The 17,266-nt window shown below is 36.3% G+C and overlaps 1 protein-coding gene across 1 annotated transcript in view; it reads right to left on the reverse strand.

The window, feature by feature from the left end:
* Positions 1 to 17,266, reverse strand: part of LOC134796801 (uncharacterized) — a 68,776-nt gene that overhangs the window by 29,286 nt on the left and 22,224 nt on the right. Inside the window, exons 3-13 of the mRNA XM_063769024.1 lie at positions 15,166 to 15,258; positions 13,058 to 13,282; positions 12,402 to 12,550; positions 7,933 to 8,064; positions 7,113 to 7,220; positions 6,687 to 6,707; positions 5,420 to 5,479; positions 5,321 to 5,338; positions 4,774 to 4,854; positions 3,802 to 4,002; positions 3,059 to 3,200 (exon numbers count right to left, since the gene is read on the reverse strand). Of these exons, the coding sequence (XP_063625094.1) occupies positions 3,059 to 3,200; positions 3,802 to 4,002; positions 4,774 to 4,854; positions 5,321 to 5,338; positions 5,420 to 5,479; positions 6,687 to 6,707; positions 7,113 to 7,220; positions 7,933 to 8,064; positions 12,402 to 12,550; positions 13,058 to 13,282; positions 15,166 to 15,258 (1,230 nt within the window). The remainder of the gene's footprint in view (positions 1 to 3,058; positions 3,201 to 3,801; positions 4,003 to 4,773; positions 4,855 to 5,320; positions 5,339 to 5,419; positions 5,480 to 6,686; positions 6,708 to 7,112; positions 7,221 to 7,932; positions 8,065 to 12,401; positions 12,551 to 13,057; positions 13,283 to 15,165; positions 15,259 to 17,266) is intronic.

Genomic DNA, 17,266 nt, shown 5'->3' on the forward strand with positions numbered 1-17,266 from the left:
ACTCTGCGTAGAGGGCGCTATTAGCACAAACTGAGGGCCTACCGCGAAACAAGAAAATCGAAATTTCGTTATCGGCCTCTGTCACTTTTGCATATTCGAGCGATAGAGGTAGGCAGATAACGAAATTTAGATTTTCGAGTTTCGCTGTAAACCAAACGTCTTCATACATCAAAATTATACTACAAACTTGTCAAAAAACAGTTTCAAGTGAGGTTTAGACTTGCACTTGCAAGCCATGTTTATTACATTACGGTATCTGATATATTTTTGAATTCAGTAACTTACGGCTCGATTCGGAAAATGAATTAGATTTCTACTAGACTTCAACAAGTTACGATACGGATAATTTAAAGATATTTGTAAGATAGATATGTCAAATTTGACGTTTCCGCGATTCTGGAGGTCCTCTTGAACGATTTCGACAAGTTATGACTTAATATCCAATAGTGTAGTAAATAAAGGTAGTGGACCCCGCAGTAATTCCTCAGCCAGAAAAAACTTTACAGTATGATAAAGTATCAATAAATAAAAAGTATTGTATAAATTTCCAAAGAATAATAATAATAGAATTAAAGTAAATACCTAAAGTCTTAAATCGTTAATATCTTTTTACGGAAAAATGCTCCGTTCAAACTTTCTTCACCAGACATATTCATGTAACGTATTCCAACAATATATGAAATATCAAAAAAATATCCCAGCAGAAATACCAGTATTAATAAAATAAAATTTTTTGGCGTGTCGTGGACCGGAAAATTGCTCAGTCTAATTTTTTCACTGGAATGCCATTTTATTGCCGTTTTATATACCTACAAAATGAAAATCTAAAAATTTTCCACTCTCAGTTTTGAATAGTTCTATAATACATACATTTCGATACGCATTTTTTTTGGATTTTTTTACCCACTGCGCCAAATTATATTCTAAGATCATATAAGAAGAAAAAAATGACAGAGCAATTTTCCGATGAAAATGAGCGTCAAAAAAAGGAAGTATTATAAAAAAATATTCTCATGTTTGACAAAACTTTTAGATTTTTTTCTAGTATCACATACTGATACAAATAACTTATTTTGTAAAATAATTTTGGACTGAGGAATTACTCGGTTCAATATATAATCAGATTTGTGTTTTTACCTAACTTAGGAGTGTTTTTTTTTTGGATATTTATAATGTTAGTCTCGGCTCATACTATACAATAACCAAGCTAAATTTCATCGACTGAGAAATTAATGCATGGGTCTCCATACAACAACTTGCTTCATTTACTACACTACAAGTCACATCTAGTCGATATCTAATGTAGATCTAGTTGATCTCTAAATCGTCTCAAGATCTTGTGATTATCTCGAAATCCGAATAGGCTAGGGTTGCCATAAGTGTGGGGACTCAGACCGGGACATTAAAGAAAACCGGCCAAATGCGAGTCGGACTCGCGTCGCGTTTAAAGGGTTACACAATTTGTAACAATGTATTTTTTCATGTGAAACGTGAGTGAAATGTCTATAATTAAGTCCGACTCACGCTTGACTGCACATTTCTAATAGGTTTTCCTATAGATTGGTAAAGAACTATTTTGTGTTTTTTTTTTTCAAAATTTTAGCACAGTAGTTTCGGAGAACATTTTCCATGTGTTTAAATGATTGTTCATTGACCAGTCAAGCTACCAACTACCATGTAGATTCAGGGGATTCGGGGTCAACCAGCAAAAAACGCGAGCGAAGCGAGCGCGAAATTTTTTCGACAAAATTGTGAAAGCGTGTTAAAAAGGCCGGGCCGGGCCTAAAAATCCGAAGTTCCCCAGTGAGGCTACCTTTCATGCGAGGTCGAAGCCGTGCTTCAGGATAACCTCAGCTAGAGCATAGACGCCAACCAATGTCCATTGTATTAAAAAGCGAAACCGTAGGCCGAGCTTGGCGCAGCGAGGTCAAAGGCTAAGCTGAAGAAGACGAGATTTGGAAGACAAACCAAAAATTTAGGTAAAATGTGAGGCTGAAGGTCGAGCTCAGAAATCTCCACATTACTTAATAAGCCCGAAGCGTACTTATAACCAGCGCGGTGAGCTTTCATGCGAGGCAAAAGGCCAAGCTTCTCAAATCAAATTTTTATATTTGTTAAAAATTAAGCGACGCTGAAGGTCGAGCTGTAAGAAAGCAGCGCTAGTGTTACTCAACAATAATATGTGTCATATGTACAAGAGTTACTCGGAGGGCCGAAGTTCCATTGATGAGGTTTTAGGCCCTTGGGAGCCTGAAATTCGAGCTTTACATTACAGACTTTAAAAGCTATAAAATAACATAATTTACATAATCATCTAATTATTGTGTGTCTGAGAAACTGATATTGGACATTAGGTAGTAGTAGGTACCATAAAACATTTTTTTTAATTTTGGCCATTCGAAACGTAAAAATGTAGGTATATTATTATTTAAGTCCAGCCCCCTACTAAATAACTATGATTTTTAAACCGGGACAATTTTCTTATCGGCCGGGACGCCGGGACACCGTGCTTCAAACCGGGACATGTCCCGGCGTACCGGGACGTATGGCAACCCTAGAATAGGCCTGTTAGCTGTTAGTAGTCTGCAATGTAATGTAAATTGCATGCAATTTCTTGCAAGTCTACGCTTCGCTTATTAAGGTATAGTATGTATAAGTTGTAATCTATGGTTTAAAATATGTGCTAGCGCTGTACTCTGGTGGCAGAACATTGCAGAATACCCCCTATAGGGTATTTGACTGTACATATTTAAAATAAATTACTTAACACCATGCATGAAATAAAGCACCAGAAGATTAATAGAGAAACGTAGTCAGCAGTTATTTTTAGACACAATTTCTATTTTGAAACCCGTATAAAACTGTAACTGTGTATTGTGGCGTCACATGCAAGTGTTTCATATAAATTTCATAGTAGCTAAATCGATTAGACAGCTCAAAGAAACTGATTTGACTAGTAGTCAAATATCCTATTATTGGACACTTGAATTTTGTGCTCAGATCTCTTTGATCTCAGATCGCCTCGTCCGAGCGGAGCGACGTCTGTTGACATATTTACCTGACAGCCTGGTCCTTATTCAGCTGCAGGTTGATGGTGAGTTTGGGCTTCTTCGGCTGCGTGAGGGGGCCGAGCCGAGAGAACGCGCTCTGCCGTTTATGGTTCTGGAGGAGGTCCGGGGACTCGGAGCCCTCTCGGAGCTCTGAAACACATAATTAATATAATTATGTATTGATATTTAAACAGGATTTTCCAAAAAATATATAGGCATAGGTAGGAAATTTCAAATTTGAGTCCTGTCTCACACCAATTTTTAATACCGAGCATCAGATTAGTAAGTATACCACTATAAAATATTAGTAGAAATTAAGCATTATCCAGTGAACCTAACACAGTTCTATAAAAACATCAGTTCCTTATCATTAAGACTATCGATTCCCGCAAATAAACTACTTCCGATATCTTATAGATCTTGCCTAGTTCAAGAATATTGCTCTCTGACCCTCTATTCATCTGTAGACGAATACGGTCGTTCTACATGTTCCTGCTGTACAAATGGTAACATTGGTGGAACTGGCGATAAGTTTTCTTAGGTCTGTTGCGGAGATCCAGTTAAGAGTTAGTTAAGGGAGTTATGTACCGTCATCAGCTCTCTGACCCTCTGAATACACGTCAGTAGGTGAATACGGTCGTTCTACATGCTCCTACCGTACAAATGGCAACATCGGTGGAACGTTTAGCGATAAGTTTTCTTAGATCTGTTGCGGAGGTTCGGTTAAGAGTTCGTTAAGGGAGTTATGTACCGTCATCACCTCTCTGACCCTCTGAATACACGTCAGTAGGAGAATACGGTCGTTCTACATGCTCCTGTTGTACAAATGGTAACATTGGTGGAACGTTTGGCGACAAGTGTTCGTGGATCTGTTGTGGAGGCTCGGGGGGTTGGCTCGGCAGGATCCAGCTTGGTAGGTCCATGTAGGCTGGTTGGGTTTGGAAATTGGGGTCTGAAAAAAAATTACTTTCTGTTATTAAGTATTTATGTGTCTCACATGGACAAATATTATAAAGACTAACACTAACCCGGGGTTAAACGGTTAAACCGTTAATCCAGTGACAAATTGTACTGGTAACCATTAGGGTTGCCAACTTTTTTTTGGTGGAATATAGTATTTTCCAGAATAAGGCATCAAAATATAGTACATTTCAAAAAAATATAGTACTTTTAGATAAAATACTAAACATGAGTGTAATATACGTTTAATCGGAAATATAGTATTTTAGCGTACTATATATTATATAGTATTTTTCCAAAAGTATATAGTACAGAGAGCCAAAATATAGTACAATACTATATAATATAGTACGGTTGGCAACCCTAGTAACCATGGTAACTCCAGGTTTAACCGGTTAACCCCGGGTGTGTGAATGGTGCAAGTGGCCCTAAGTCGCTAAGACGGGGCTGTGACTTTATGATATGCAGATTGCTTACACAAACGGACTCACTTATTGGATTTGAGCCAATGAACGCTCGGCCCTCGAAATGTACCTACTTAGTTTACGCGTTTTAGTAGGCATTAGGTTATAGGTAATACGTACAATTTACAAATACGTCTGTAAAAAAAACAATAATTATATAAAAAATGAGCTGTTAGTTCCTATCAACCCGATTTATTGAGTGATTATGGGTATTGATTCGGTGCAACTGGCCCTAAAAAGTGTGTGTAGATGTTTTTGGACACCTCGCCCGCTTAGCTACTTCTGCTATGCTACTGTACCTGCTGGCATCTGCAGTGGTGTCGGCTGCTGCATCTCTTGCAATCTTTGTTGTTCTAGCTTTAAGAAAGATCGAGGTATACCTGGCGACGAAAAATAACATTATTAAAGGAATTTTGAGTTAATATCATGTCAATTATCATATTTATTCTGTAATTTATGAATTTTACGTCAAATCTATGACAATGTCAACTTTAAATTATGACATCTAAGGGTGGTATTCTACCTGTCCAATTTCTTTGTTCAATGTCAGTGCGTCTCACTCTCTCATTAAGGCAACATGTGAGACGCAATACACATTAGACAAAGAAATTGGATAGGTGGAATACGACCCTATGCTATGCCAAACGTCACATAGGTAGTGTGTGACAAAGTACCAACTGTACAGTCAGCAGCAGAAGTTGCTAAGCGGACGAGGTGTTCACAATTACCTTGACACGCTCTTATACCCTTAACAATAAAGTCGCGTCAAGATCATTTTGAACACCTCGCCCGCATAGCAACTTCTGCTGCTGACTGTACCTATGTTATATTGAATGAAAATCTTACCTGCTGGAAAGCTACAACCTGTAAATGAAACAAGAAATTAATTCTACTATTTAAAAATTAATTTAATTAATTACAAGACGAAGCGTTTAGGAATCATACCTGGGATCGGAAGTGGAGCAACAGGATTGTTTTCTTTCGGCAAGAATGATTTCGGTATACCTGGGGAAAAATTCATACCACTAAGCGGCGTCTTTTAAAAAACAACTTTAAGGTGTTAGTGTTAAGGTGGAGAATCAAATAGTTAGATTAAAATAAAATCATCCCTTCAAGTAGCTGGCCTCCGGCTCGTGGTCGATTAAGTCAATTCAATTTGATTAATTTAAATAAAATCAAATCTCCAACAACTCAAAAATGACCTATGCCACTTGAAGGGTCATGTCATGTATTATAGTTCGTTTTTTTAGCATTAGAAAGAACTTGAAAGAAGGTAAGCGATGTTGACATGTCTTTTAATTGAAAAACGCATTTCAAAAATCAGTAACTATTACTTATGAAAGCAGAAGAATATAAATGATCGTATTAGATTCATAATTGTTACATATTTGCTATAACTTATTTTTAAAATGTGTTTTTCAATTAAAAGACACATCAAGATTGTTTACCTTATTTCTAATGCTAAAAAAACGAACTCCTTGCTTGCTTAGGTTGTGCTTGATACCTATAGTATCAAGCACAACCTAATTTTGAAATATTTTTTTTTAACTAAGTATGTAGTACTGCCCATTAGGAACTAGTATGGAAATGGAACGCTCATTAGTTTCTTACATACAAAATAATAATAAATAATAACATACAGAATGTTTCGCGTATTGGCGTAAAAAGAAACAAAGATAGTGTAATATAATAAGTGAATAACATATATTATGAACTCGTTTTCTAGTGTTTAAAAATAAAGAGTTTTTTTGGGGTTCCGTATTATATACCGGGTGTAGCCTGTAATATGAGCAAAAAATTAAACTGTAGGCTGTACTCCTCATACTGACCAACATTTGTTCAGCGACTTTTAAAAATAACTTGTGGTTTGATTTTTAATACACTTTAAACTTTATTCTAAGACGCAATGTATTGCGAATTTTGTTATGTTTAAGGCGTGACAAGCAACGTCAATCCCAATGATATGGCGTGGCGATGGCGTCCATTGAATATAATATTTATTTTGTACGAAAAATAGGGAGTGTAAATACTTCATAATTTTTAAAAGTTGTTGTACAAAAGTGTCACCGTTTGAGGAGTCAAATCTATGTTTAAATTATTTGCTCGTGTTACAGGCCACACCCGGTATAAGTATTGAAAACATCATATTAATAATATTACGCTGAAGGTATATACATATACTCGTATGTTGCATAATGTATTATGGACTTACCTTTCGGGTAGTTTTCATAGGCTGAAACAAAATTAATAATTTTATTAAAAAAACTTAATATATGAATCCATTTTATTTTATCATGTAGGTAGACCATGCAGTTACTATCAAGGCGGCTATATAAAAAAATGGATTATCTTGACATGCATTTCGAACATAGACGAGTCATACTGGCTTTGTCTTACGTTAGTACTAGCACCCAAAAAAAGGGATACCTAGGTATGTAATTCTGCCCTGCTTATTGTAGGTGCAGTAGTTGCATGAAAATCATCGTTTAAATAAAGAACTTATTTAAAGAGAACAAGATAAACAATTGCATGACTTTTCAACTGCGATTACTGCATATGTTGTTAGCACGGCAGAATTATGTACTATTTTTCTTCTTGTTTACTTACTGACAAATTTGTTTTGCCAGATTATACTTACCCTTACCCAGGTTGGGCAGATGAGTATTACTGTGCATATTAGGGGTAGGTTGGGGCAGGGTGTAACCCGGGTTCGGGTTCCGCACCCGCACGTCTATTGGCTTCAATGCTGGAACATCAATAAAATTGATGAATACCTATATACATTTAAATAATTTAGCATTTTTATCTTCTTGCATCATTATTAAGTGCTCCACTATTGTAAAACAGCCATTATAATTAGGTACCTATTATTTAATTTAACGGGACTTAATTGCGTACCTACACACAGCGGTATCTCGCTCACACACCGGAGCGTTTGGATTTGGAGTATTTTCTGTAATTCTGATGTCAATGCAATAATTATACTGAAATGGAACTGATCTGATGATGCAGTTTGAAGGTAACCAAAGGAACTCATCGATGGAAAACACAAAGGCATCGAGTTTAGGCTGATTAGAAAGGTCTCGAGAAGTACGTACTTGATATACATGCAAATGAGAAGAAGTACAGCCAGCAATAAAAGTGTGTGTGCCAAATTACTTTTGACAGTAACTTATTGAAAGTTCGACGAAGAAAATCATTTGCTGAAGTATTTTATAGGGTTCCGTAGGTACCCAAAGGGTAAAAACAGGACCCTATTACTAAAACTCCGCTGTCCGGCTGTCTCTGTCACTAGGCTGTCTCTGTATCTAATGAACCGTGATAGCTAGACAGTTGAAATTTTCACAGATGATGAATTTCTGTTGCCGCTATAACAAATACTAAAAAGCACGGAACCCTCGGTGGGCGAGTACGACTCGCACTTGTCCGATTTTTATTTAAACTGAACTGAAACCTACGTATCTCTTTTGACTTGAGTTGAGTTGTTATTAGTTCGACTTTCGGAGTTGCTGCTGGTTTCTGATGTTGGGTGACTGTGACCGTTTTCTGGCTGATCGGAGGGATCTGTGTTCGAAGGTTGCTATTTGGCCCTGAAAAAAAAACAGCGAGATTAAAGGCCCGCAGATAATTAGGGATCTATCGCTGAATCTAATTGGCCTGTTTAAGGAAAAGTTTTTTTTTCTCCACAGGTCGCAATTCTCCACCGATTCTAGTGAAATTTTGTGAGCCGGTTCAGTAGTTACAATATTTTTTGTCGTTTTTTTTTTTAAATGTTCAAAATAGTGGAAATGGGCGTAAAGGACGTAAGTGCCGTTAGCGTCTATGGCACTTAAGACCATTGTGAGTTCGCATTCATAATGACTCAACGAAATATTTATTATTATTTTTTTAACACATTCATTGCCACTAAGTGCTACGGGTTACGCTCGTAGCGCGTAGCCACGATTTTGGCTGTATGTAGCGCGTAGTCGCTACGAACAGTGTACACAACTGTCGGGTTCTTGGCGCTGAATGTGTTAAGCCTATGAAGCGTATCGTGAGGTCTACAGCTCACAGAGCCACTAGTTCTAGCTCGTTGGGTACAGCTGAAAACTGCGGCTACAATATACCATCTGGGACTATGTTTCAACCACATATGTGAACTGGGTTAAAATAAAAAGTCATACAAATCAAATTAAACGTTTAATCAAAAAGTGTTATAGGTACACAATCTAGTTGCGCAAAGATAAGACAGTCATCTTATAAAACTTAAATTAGTATTATCAAGTGTTGAGCACATATTGAAAACGTTAAAACATTTATAAAACATATCGTTTTATTGTACAGTATCAAAATGATCTTGACGCGACTTTATTGTTAAGAGAATAAGAGCGTGTCAAGGTAATTTTGAACACGTCGCCCGCTTAGCAACTTCTGCTGCCGACTGTACAGAGAACAGCACAAATAGATTAAAAGGTTTCCAAATCTATCTTCGCACAATCTTATTTTTAAAAGAATAAGTGAGTGTTGAACACTTCGCTCGCAATTTCTGCAACAGACTTTATGTACATATCTTATTTCATTTACATTCTAGTAAAGTGTGTTCAACACAAGTATCATTGAGATCTTAACTTACTTATTATGCAAAATCACAGAAAAATCATTACGATCTAATCATAAAATATTTTGAGATCTTTTTACGACGGTTTATGACTTTAATTCTAATAACAAAGTCGTAAATAACTCTAAATTATAAAATAAAAACTCATGAATCTAGTATTAAACTGGATTGGGCATGAGTGGTGGGGATAACTGACAGAGCGGGATAGTCTTACGTATCTTTCAGTAGGAGTAGCAGAGAATGCACTATTATTGTTTGTCCTTATCACAGTCTCACATATTTTTTGTTCCCCACCTTTTTATTAGTATGGATAATGGTGGGCAACAAATAAATTCGACCAATCACAGTGTCGCATTTGCGTATGTTTTGTCCCTCACGGAGGCACGCGTATACCACTTCTATACGATCCTACCTTCTATGTAAAAACTTTAAAAAATATAGCAGCGCCATCTGGCGAGTTATAACTATCGCTGGTATATTACACATCCTTTTTAGAAGAACATTCAGTCTTGACTTAACACAAGCATACAAACAGCCTTGCGATCTGTTACACGCATATACCATCTATATTCCGTCATAAGGTGCAGGGAGGAAATTTAGACTGCGGAGTAATTTAAACTAATCGACATATATCTTCCATGTTTTACATTATTAATTAGAGTGCCATATATGTCCCGATAGCGAAAATATATGTGTTGTGTGTGACTCTAGTTAATAATACATACATGGATGATATTTCGATTAGTTTAAATTACCCCGCAGTCTAAATTGCCCCTCTGCACATTATGTAAAATTAACCGCTGCCTATACCTAGATGACGTAGTCGGACCAAGCTAACTCTGCATGAAATTTGCAATGACAAAGTAAGGCTATACCATAATTAATGTCAATTTCTATGAAAATATGACTTCATAATGACGATTCCACACTTCGTTCTGTTCCAATCGGTGCACAGTTAGTTTGGGCTTTAGACAGACTAAGATACATAGGTCATAGATACTGTTGAAGTATGTATGTATATGTAGGTATGTAAACGGTTGCTGGCCAACCAAAATTGAGTTTATTTTAGACAGTGTAATGATACTTATGATTCCATCTCTGTCTTTAGAATAACAGAGTTAACTGTAAGAAAGAGATAGTAGTGGCTCTTATATTCATTAAGAACATTTATGCTATAATCAAATCAAAACGATTTCTTTAATAACAATATCTACTCTAGGAATGAAACAGGCATACACCTAATTTTTGTGCCTCTAACAATCATCAAATTGGCAGAAACTCAAATAAGGCAGCCCGTCCATTGAGTAGGTACATACATTATGTTAATATGCAATCGTTTTGACTTGTCAAGCCTATTTCAATATGGATGGCCAAATAAACATTATTTCGGAACGATAATGTACAGTTAGGGAACTTAAGTATCCATCACGCCATACTAGTCTAGCTGTATAGAAAAGTGGATACTATGTCAGGGCACCAACTGTACATTATAGTATACGCTTTCAGTCTCAATTCCATTATTTAAAAAAAAAAATAGTTTTACAAGGACATTCAAACGAGAATACATAAACTCATGTTTAAAAAGTTAAATCTTATAAACCATTAGTTGAGAAGTGAGATCACATTTTCTAGTACAACAAAATAAATTCGTACTTTCTTAACTAGGCATAAAAAAAATACTGTGTGTTAAGAGGACACAGTGTTTATGCTGTAGTACCTTAAAATTTATCTTATTTCATATTAAAATCTTATACAAAAGTAGTGAGATCACATTTTTCTTAGGCCATTATAAGTTAAAAAAAAATACTTTAAATAAATCAATTATAAAAACTTAACACTCTCACTTTCATTGTAACCCTATTTTAAAAGTAATTAATCTTAACTTATAAGTTTATATTAAACACGAATACTCACATTTTACAGCCATTAGACAAAATTATTCTATTTTAATATCAGCCTTTACATAGCCAAGTAAAAACGAAAGACGGCAGTATTTCTCCTTAATAAGCCGTATGTGCTTATGTGGTATATAAAATACACACATAAGGCCATTTGACTTAGCGTCCAACCATGTTGAAAACAGCGTCCAAGAGTCCACGTCGCACCAAGGATTCTGTCTTTTTAGAACTTTTAAAATAAATGCTCCGTCTTCGGTAGTTGGTACGGACACAGTCATTCTAGCTCTCGGTGGTACGGCACCTTGCTGTTTAATAATCAGCTTAGTCCCAATAGCCGGGGACACTATTGATACTACTGCTTCTCTCAGCCATCTCAAGTCTCGGTCGCTTTCACACCAAATCTTCAAGCCGCCTTTAAAATGCCCCGGACAGCCTCTGAATGCTGGTATATATTCACTCTCCGAATATACATCCTTCTCTAACTTGTACACTAATGCTAGCCTGATCATTTCTACTTCTAACACAGTCAGGTAACGAAATGGTTCCGTTAAGACACATACTTGTAGATGCACGGCCGCGTTACGGTATTTGAAAACCTTTTCAGTATCTATAGTGTCATCATCTGAAACTATAGCGAAGATGGATCCTAGCGAGTAAGCTACACGTCTATCCCTGTTGTCAATAATCATAGCTTGCATCTCCGGAACGCGATATTCTAAACTGTAATTTGAAGGATCATCTCCTTGTTTCTCACTTTTAACAAGCATCCATGTGCTCATATCATACCAATGGTTTTGCTTCTGCAACAGATATTTCAGTTCTTCCAAATTGCCTGAGAAGTTAGGCACAAATAGTTTGACTTTTATCATGTTGGGTATTTCACTCTGAGGTTTGATCACTAAATTGGCGTTTGGTATTGGTGAGGGTATGCTTGAAAGTATTTCATGCAGCCAAATTAGGTCTTTAGGTCCTTGGCAATTGAGTGGTAGATGTCCTAAATTGTGTACAGGAATGTCTTGGAAGGTTGGGATGTATGATAGCTGATGGTTGAAAATGGCATACTGGATTTTGTTCACTAGGGCTTCATCAATTTCTTTGACCTGGTCATCATTGAGGTAGATGTAAGGTTCGGTGCTAACGGCCACATTCAGCTCCTTCATGTTGATGTGGTGGGTCGGGAGTTCCTTCATCTCAACATCTTCTTCGAACATGTATCCTGTTAGAGACAGTTTCTACTACATTTCCATGTTGCACAATTGTTCATAATACAAAGTTGTTAGTTTCACTTATGTCATAATCACTTGCACATTTGAATTATTTTTTCTTATGATAAATCCTGTTAATATTTTTTATACTAATGTCATTTTTTTGTGTATAAAATAGTTTTAGCCAAAATCAGGACAAGAAATCATCACACATGTGTACTTACCAGTATTAATAGACTGGTTCTTATTGGGTTCCTGTTTGACCTCCTGGCTGCCTTCATCCTCGTGATCCGGAGAGGCGCCCCCGATCCGCTTAAACTTGTTCTGGTACTCGGACCAGTCTGGAGTCTTTGTTTGGGTGGTTCTTTGGAACCTGTAACATTAGGAGGAAAGCTTTGTAAATATAAAGAAATGGAAATTAGAGACAATGTTACACCTAGTCCCATAGTAAGCTCAATAAGGTCTGTGTTATAAGTACTGGACAATGGATAATGGTCAATCTATATACTACTCTTTTAGTTTGCAATGAATCTTTTCTGGTGGTGAAGTTTCAGCCTAGACGCAATGTATATTCTGATGTAGTGTAGGGACGCCCGGCCGGAAGCAGGCGGGCTGTCGATCGCGTGTCGCGTTCATTCAGCCCAATGTATAGTCTGACAAAAAGAGTAGAAATAAAAAAGTGGCAATACTGTAGTGTCCTTCCGTTTTCTATTTTTTTTATAACTATATATATATTTTTTTTAAATTTAAAGTTTCCTAGATTGATTTGGAAGGGAAGACACTACAGTATTACCACTTTTTACTTTCTACTCTTTTTTTTGTCAGACTATCTGGCTTAGAGATGCATCAACTGCAGTTTGTTTAATTAAAAAGAACTAACTTAAAGTTTAGTTTATTTTCCACTGTCAATGGCAGGGTCTGACTCGCAGGCTGCTGCTGCCCCTGCCCCATATGTGGGGCGAGGTCGTCCGACAGGTCCTCCGGCTCGTCTTGGTGCGGGGCTTGGAACTGGCTCGTATTACCGCCAGGTTTGGAGACGTTGAACACTTGCACATTCTGTATTACAGTGTTCTTTTTTTTGTTGTTTCTCGCCCCTCTTCTGGTTCTGAAATATAGTTATAATTAGATAGTAGTCTTGTTTTTTTACATCATTGTTGTCATTTTTTTTAAGCAACAACTAGTTTATTTAAACTGAAACAATTGTTGTCATTTATATTTATAAGAACAATAGAGAGCAGAGTATTATGAGAAATATTTTTTTATTTCATAGACATAACAGCTTCCGCTGCCTGTCTACCTCTTGCTAAAGGTTTATTATAATAAAACTAAAAAACTTAGTAAATTTACTTTATAACAGTTTCAGACAAACGTAAGATTTCGATACAGATATCGCTCCAATTTACGATGGCCTAGCAAAATTTTGAACCAAAAATCTCATGTTGTATGAGACTATTTCAACCGGTTTAATATTATTTATAATATATTAAATTAGTTTGAGGGGTTAAGAAAACCGTTTCAGCGTATTATTTTCAAATATATTCGTATTATTTTAGAAAAAGCAGGTAAGTACAACAAAAAATTCAAGTCGTGCCAAAATAGGCAGCTCCATACAATCTTCTGCGTATTGTCTTTTCTAATTAAATCTCAAAGTACTTACCTATTAAAAGGTAACATTTTAACGATAACCACGTAATTCAATTTATATTTGATGTTAATGGAAAAATTAATATAAACAATTTTCTTCAACAAGCGGCGATATGACAAGCAATCAAAGCAAAAGCAGTGATGAGTGACATTAATGACATTGACGTAACGGTAGGGTTGCTATTATATAAAAAAAAAACGCACGAAAAATCTACGGCAACTTTTGAGTATTCACTTTATGGTTAGTTGTTGTTTGTTTGACATGTTGAGGAAAGAGATGCAAATAGTGGAACGCAAACTTTTAAGAGAAACAAAAAAGAATTTGCAACGAGTACATAACGAGTAGCTTTATAAAACGTGACACTAACGTTTGATTGAGTTAAAAACAAAAACATGTTTGTCAGAAAGAGAGGCAACCTAAATCTGTAACCTTGTACAGCTAGACCAAGAAAGTGCAAACAGTACAATTTTAAATGTCAACTTCTATGAAATTATGACATTTAAATATCACCTGCACTGTCTGGGCTACCAAAATCGCTGCCAACTTAGCTTGGTAATCTCTCCGTATCTTCATTAAAAATGATTACTATAGTAGATGGAATTTTCGCGCCAACCTACATTAAAAATATTGCCTGTTTTTCTACAGCCTCGCAAAAAAATGAGTAGAAATTAAAAAGTGGCAACACTGTAGTGTCGTCCCTTTCAAATCAATTTATATAAGAGAACGGGACAACACTACAGTGTTGCCACTTTTTAATATCTACTCTTTTTTTGCCAGGCTGAGGGCCTACCGCGAACCACGTTCGACGTGTTGTCTCTCTGTCGTACTTGTGAATTCGTACGTAAGTGTGACAGGGAGGCAACTCGTCGAACGTGGTTCGCGGTAGGCCCTCAGTACTGACAAATTGGGTTGCCAGACTATGAAGCACCAAGCATGTTCAGATTTTACCCTCTGGGTTTGGTACATGATTGAAAAGTCATCATTCCTCGCATTATCCCGGCATTTTGCCATGGCTCATGGGAGTCTAGGGTCCGCTTGGCAACTAATCTCAAGAATTGGCGTAGGCACTAATAGTTTTTACTAAAGCAACTGCCATCTGACCTTCCAACCGAGAGGGTAAACTAGACCATATTGGGATTAGTCCGGTTTCCTCACGATGTTTTCCTCCACCGAAAAGCGACAGGTAAATATCAAATGATATTTCGAACATAAGTTCCGAATAACTCATTGGGCAGAGCCAGGGTTTGGTACCCGCGACCTCCGGATTGAAAGTCGCGCGCTCTTACTATTAGACCACCAGCGCTCTGTTGGTTGGAAAGTAATATTTGAAAAGAATTACTTACATGTCAGAAATATTTGGATTGCCAACATGGGACTTGTTATGTTGCTGCTGCAAACTTTGTGCTGGTGTCACAATGTCTCGTGTGAAGTCCTCACTGCAAAAATGGTTACATATGTAGGACAGAAGTACAGTCACCTGCAATAATATGTTAAGGTAGCAAAAATATGTGACATGCACTTTAATAAGATCGTGTTAGATATTTTTGCGGCATTGGTTGTGTAACATATTATTGCAGGTGACTGTAAAGAAAGTTACTATTTACTAATACACAAATATCCTACTAAATATATGAAGAATGGGATATTTTGCATGTTTGTTCCTTCTTTGCACAAAAAAGCCTGAACAGATTGTAATGAAATTTGGCAAACAGTTTATAACTTAGAAAAGTATATAAGATACTTTGGCCTGGTTTGCAACTGTGAACACTCTCGTTCAGGTTCTTTCTAAGAGAAAGGGGGTGGTATCACGATGTAGGTAGAATCTGCGATTTTTTTTATAAAAATTGACATTAATTATGACTTTGTCACACTTTACAATGCAAGAGATAAGAGAAAATATCTGGCCCTAGGCCCGGGCCTACTGTGCCTTAGGGCAAATCCTCGAGTGGCATGAGTTATCTTATGTGTGACTCTTGTATTAAAAGAAATATACATATATGAATCTTACTCCTTTGTTTCTGCTGTTAAAGTTATTACAACTGGTTTTTGGAGTGCTAGATTAACAGATTTTTTGGATTTATTGTTGATGATTGACTGATGAAGTATAGCTAAATGTTGTAAATGCTTTGATGAGTTCATTCGTTGAATATTATTCATTTCCTGCGTTATTCTCTCTTTTTCTGTCTGGTTAGCTTTAGCGGCAGCTTTCTGTATTTGTTGTATCAATTTTAACTTATTTCTAGCAGGCTTAGTTATTCGTAGTATTGAGTTGTGAATCACACCTATTTCTTTGTATTTCTTTAGTTCTGAGTCCATTCGGTCTACTAAACTCATCTCCCATGCTATTCTTTCTTTGTATGCCCCGTCAGCAAAAGCAACAGCTTGCTGTATTTCGTGTCGCATTTGCAACATTCTTTTAGCCTTTTTGCGTGCAAGTGGTTGCTTTTGATTTGACTTCACCGCAGCATTCTGTCCAATCATGTTTTGGTGCATCCCAGGCATTGTGTATAAACTTGGTCCCCCCAAATTCTGAGCCAGATTTGGAGGTAAAAAGTAGTTTAGTCCATGGTGCGGAGCAACAAACAGGGCTGGGGTTGCATTATTAAAATTTTGGAAGTTATTTATCTTCTGTTTTTTCTTTTTTTTATTGAATGTATTCGGTTGATTTTGTTTTTGTTCGTTCTTTACATCAGGAGGTACCTTTATATTTATATCATTAGGCCTGTAAATAAAATTGTTATTAATTTTAAATTAGATTAGTTCACAAGAAGTTAAATATACAAGACTTGTCAGTATTCTAAAGTTAAATATTTCAAGCACTGAAACTGAGAGAATTATGTCATTAAATACTTAGATATACTTCACACTCAGACAGTCTATTGTTTGTTGTTTAGGTACATAAACTTAATTAGCAACAGCTAGAAAATAGCTATAATCCAGCCTAATAGCCTTTTAAGCTAAACAATTATGTTGCTGGATAAAAATCTTCCAAAGCTAACTCAATCTTAAAAAACTCTTCTTAGGGCTATGATACAGTCAAGATCACAAACTTTTTCACAACATTCCAAAAATATATTTACACACCTGACAATAAGAACATGTTAATCATGTGTTAATATATTTTTGGAACATTGGCTTTGTATATAAAATATTTGTGACCTCGACCATAAACCGTGTTTTCAATCTTTAAATTATACAGTTCAGTGTTCAGTTAAAAAAAATACCCAGTTAAATATATCATATTAAAATTACGATCTAAATGTGTCGATTTAGACATATTTAAGTATTATAAAAAAGTAAATAATGAATAGAATTCGAACACTAAACAGGAGCACTAGAAGTGATTATTCAATGAATACTTTCTCATGTCGGTACCACGGGTAACGAGGAGGCTGACCGAGCGGTAACACTCGCAAAAATGGACGGTATTCCGTACTGTTGTCT

The sequence above is a fragment of the Cydia splendana genome, chromosome 14 (genome assembly GCF_910591565.1).
Source record: "Cydia splendana chromosome 14, ilCydSple1.2, whole genome shotgun sequence".
NCBI classification, from domain to species: Eukaryota; Metazoa; Arthropoda; class Insecta; order Lepidoptera; family Tortricidae; genus Cydia; species Cydia splendana.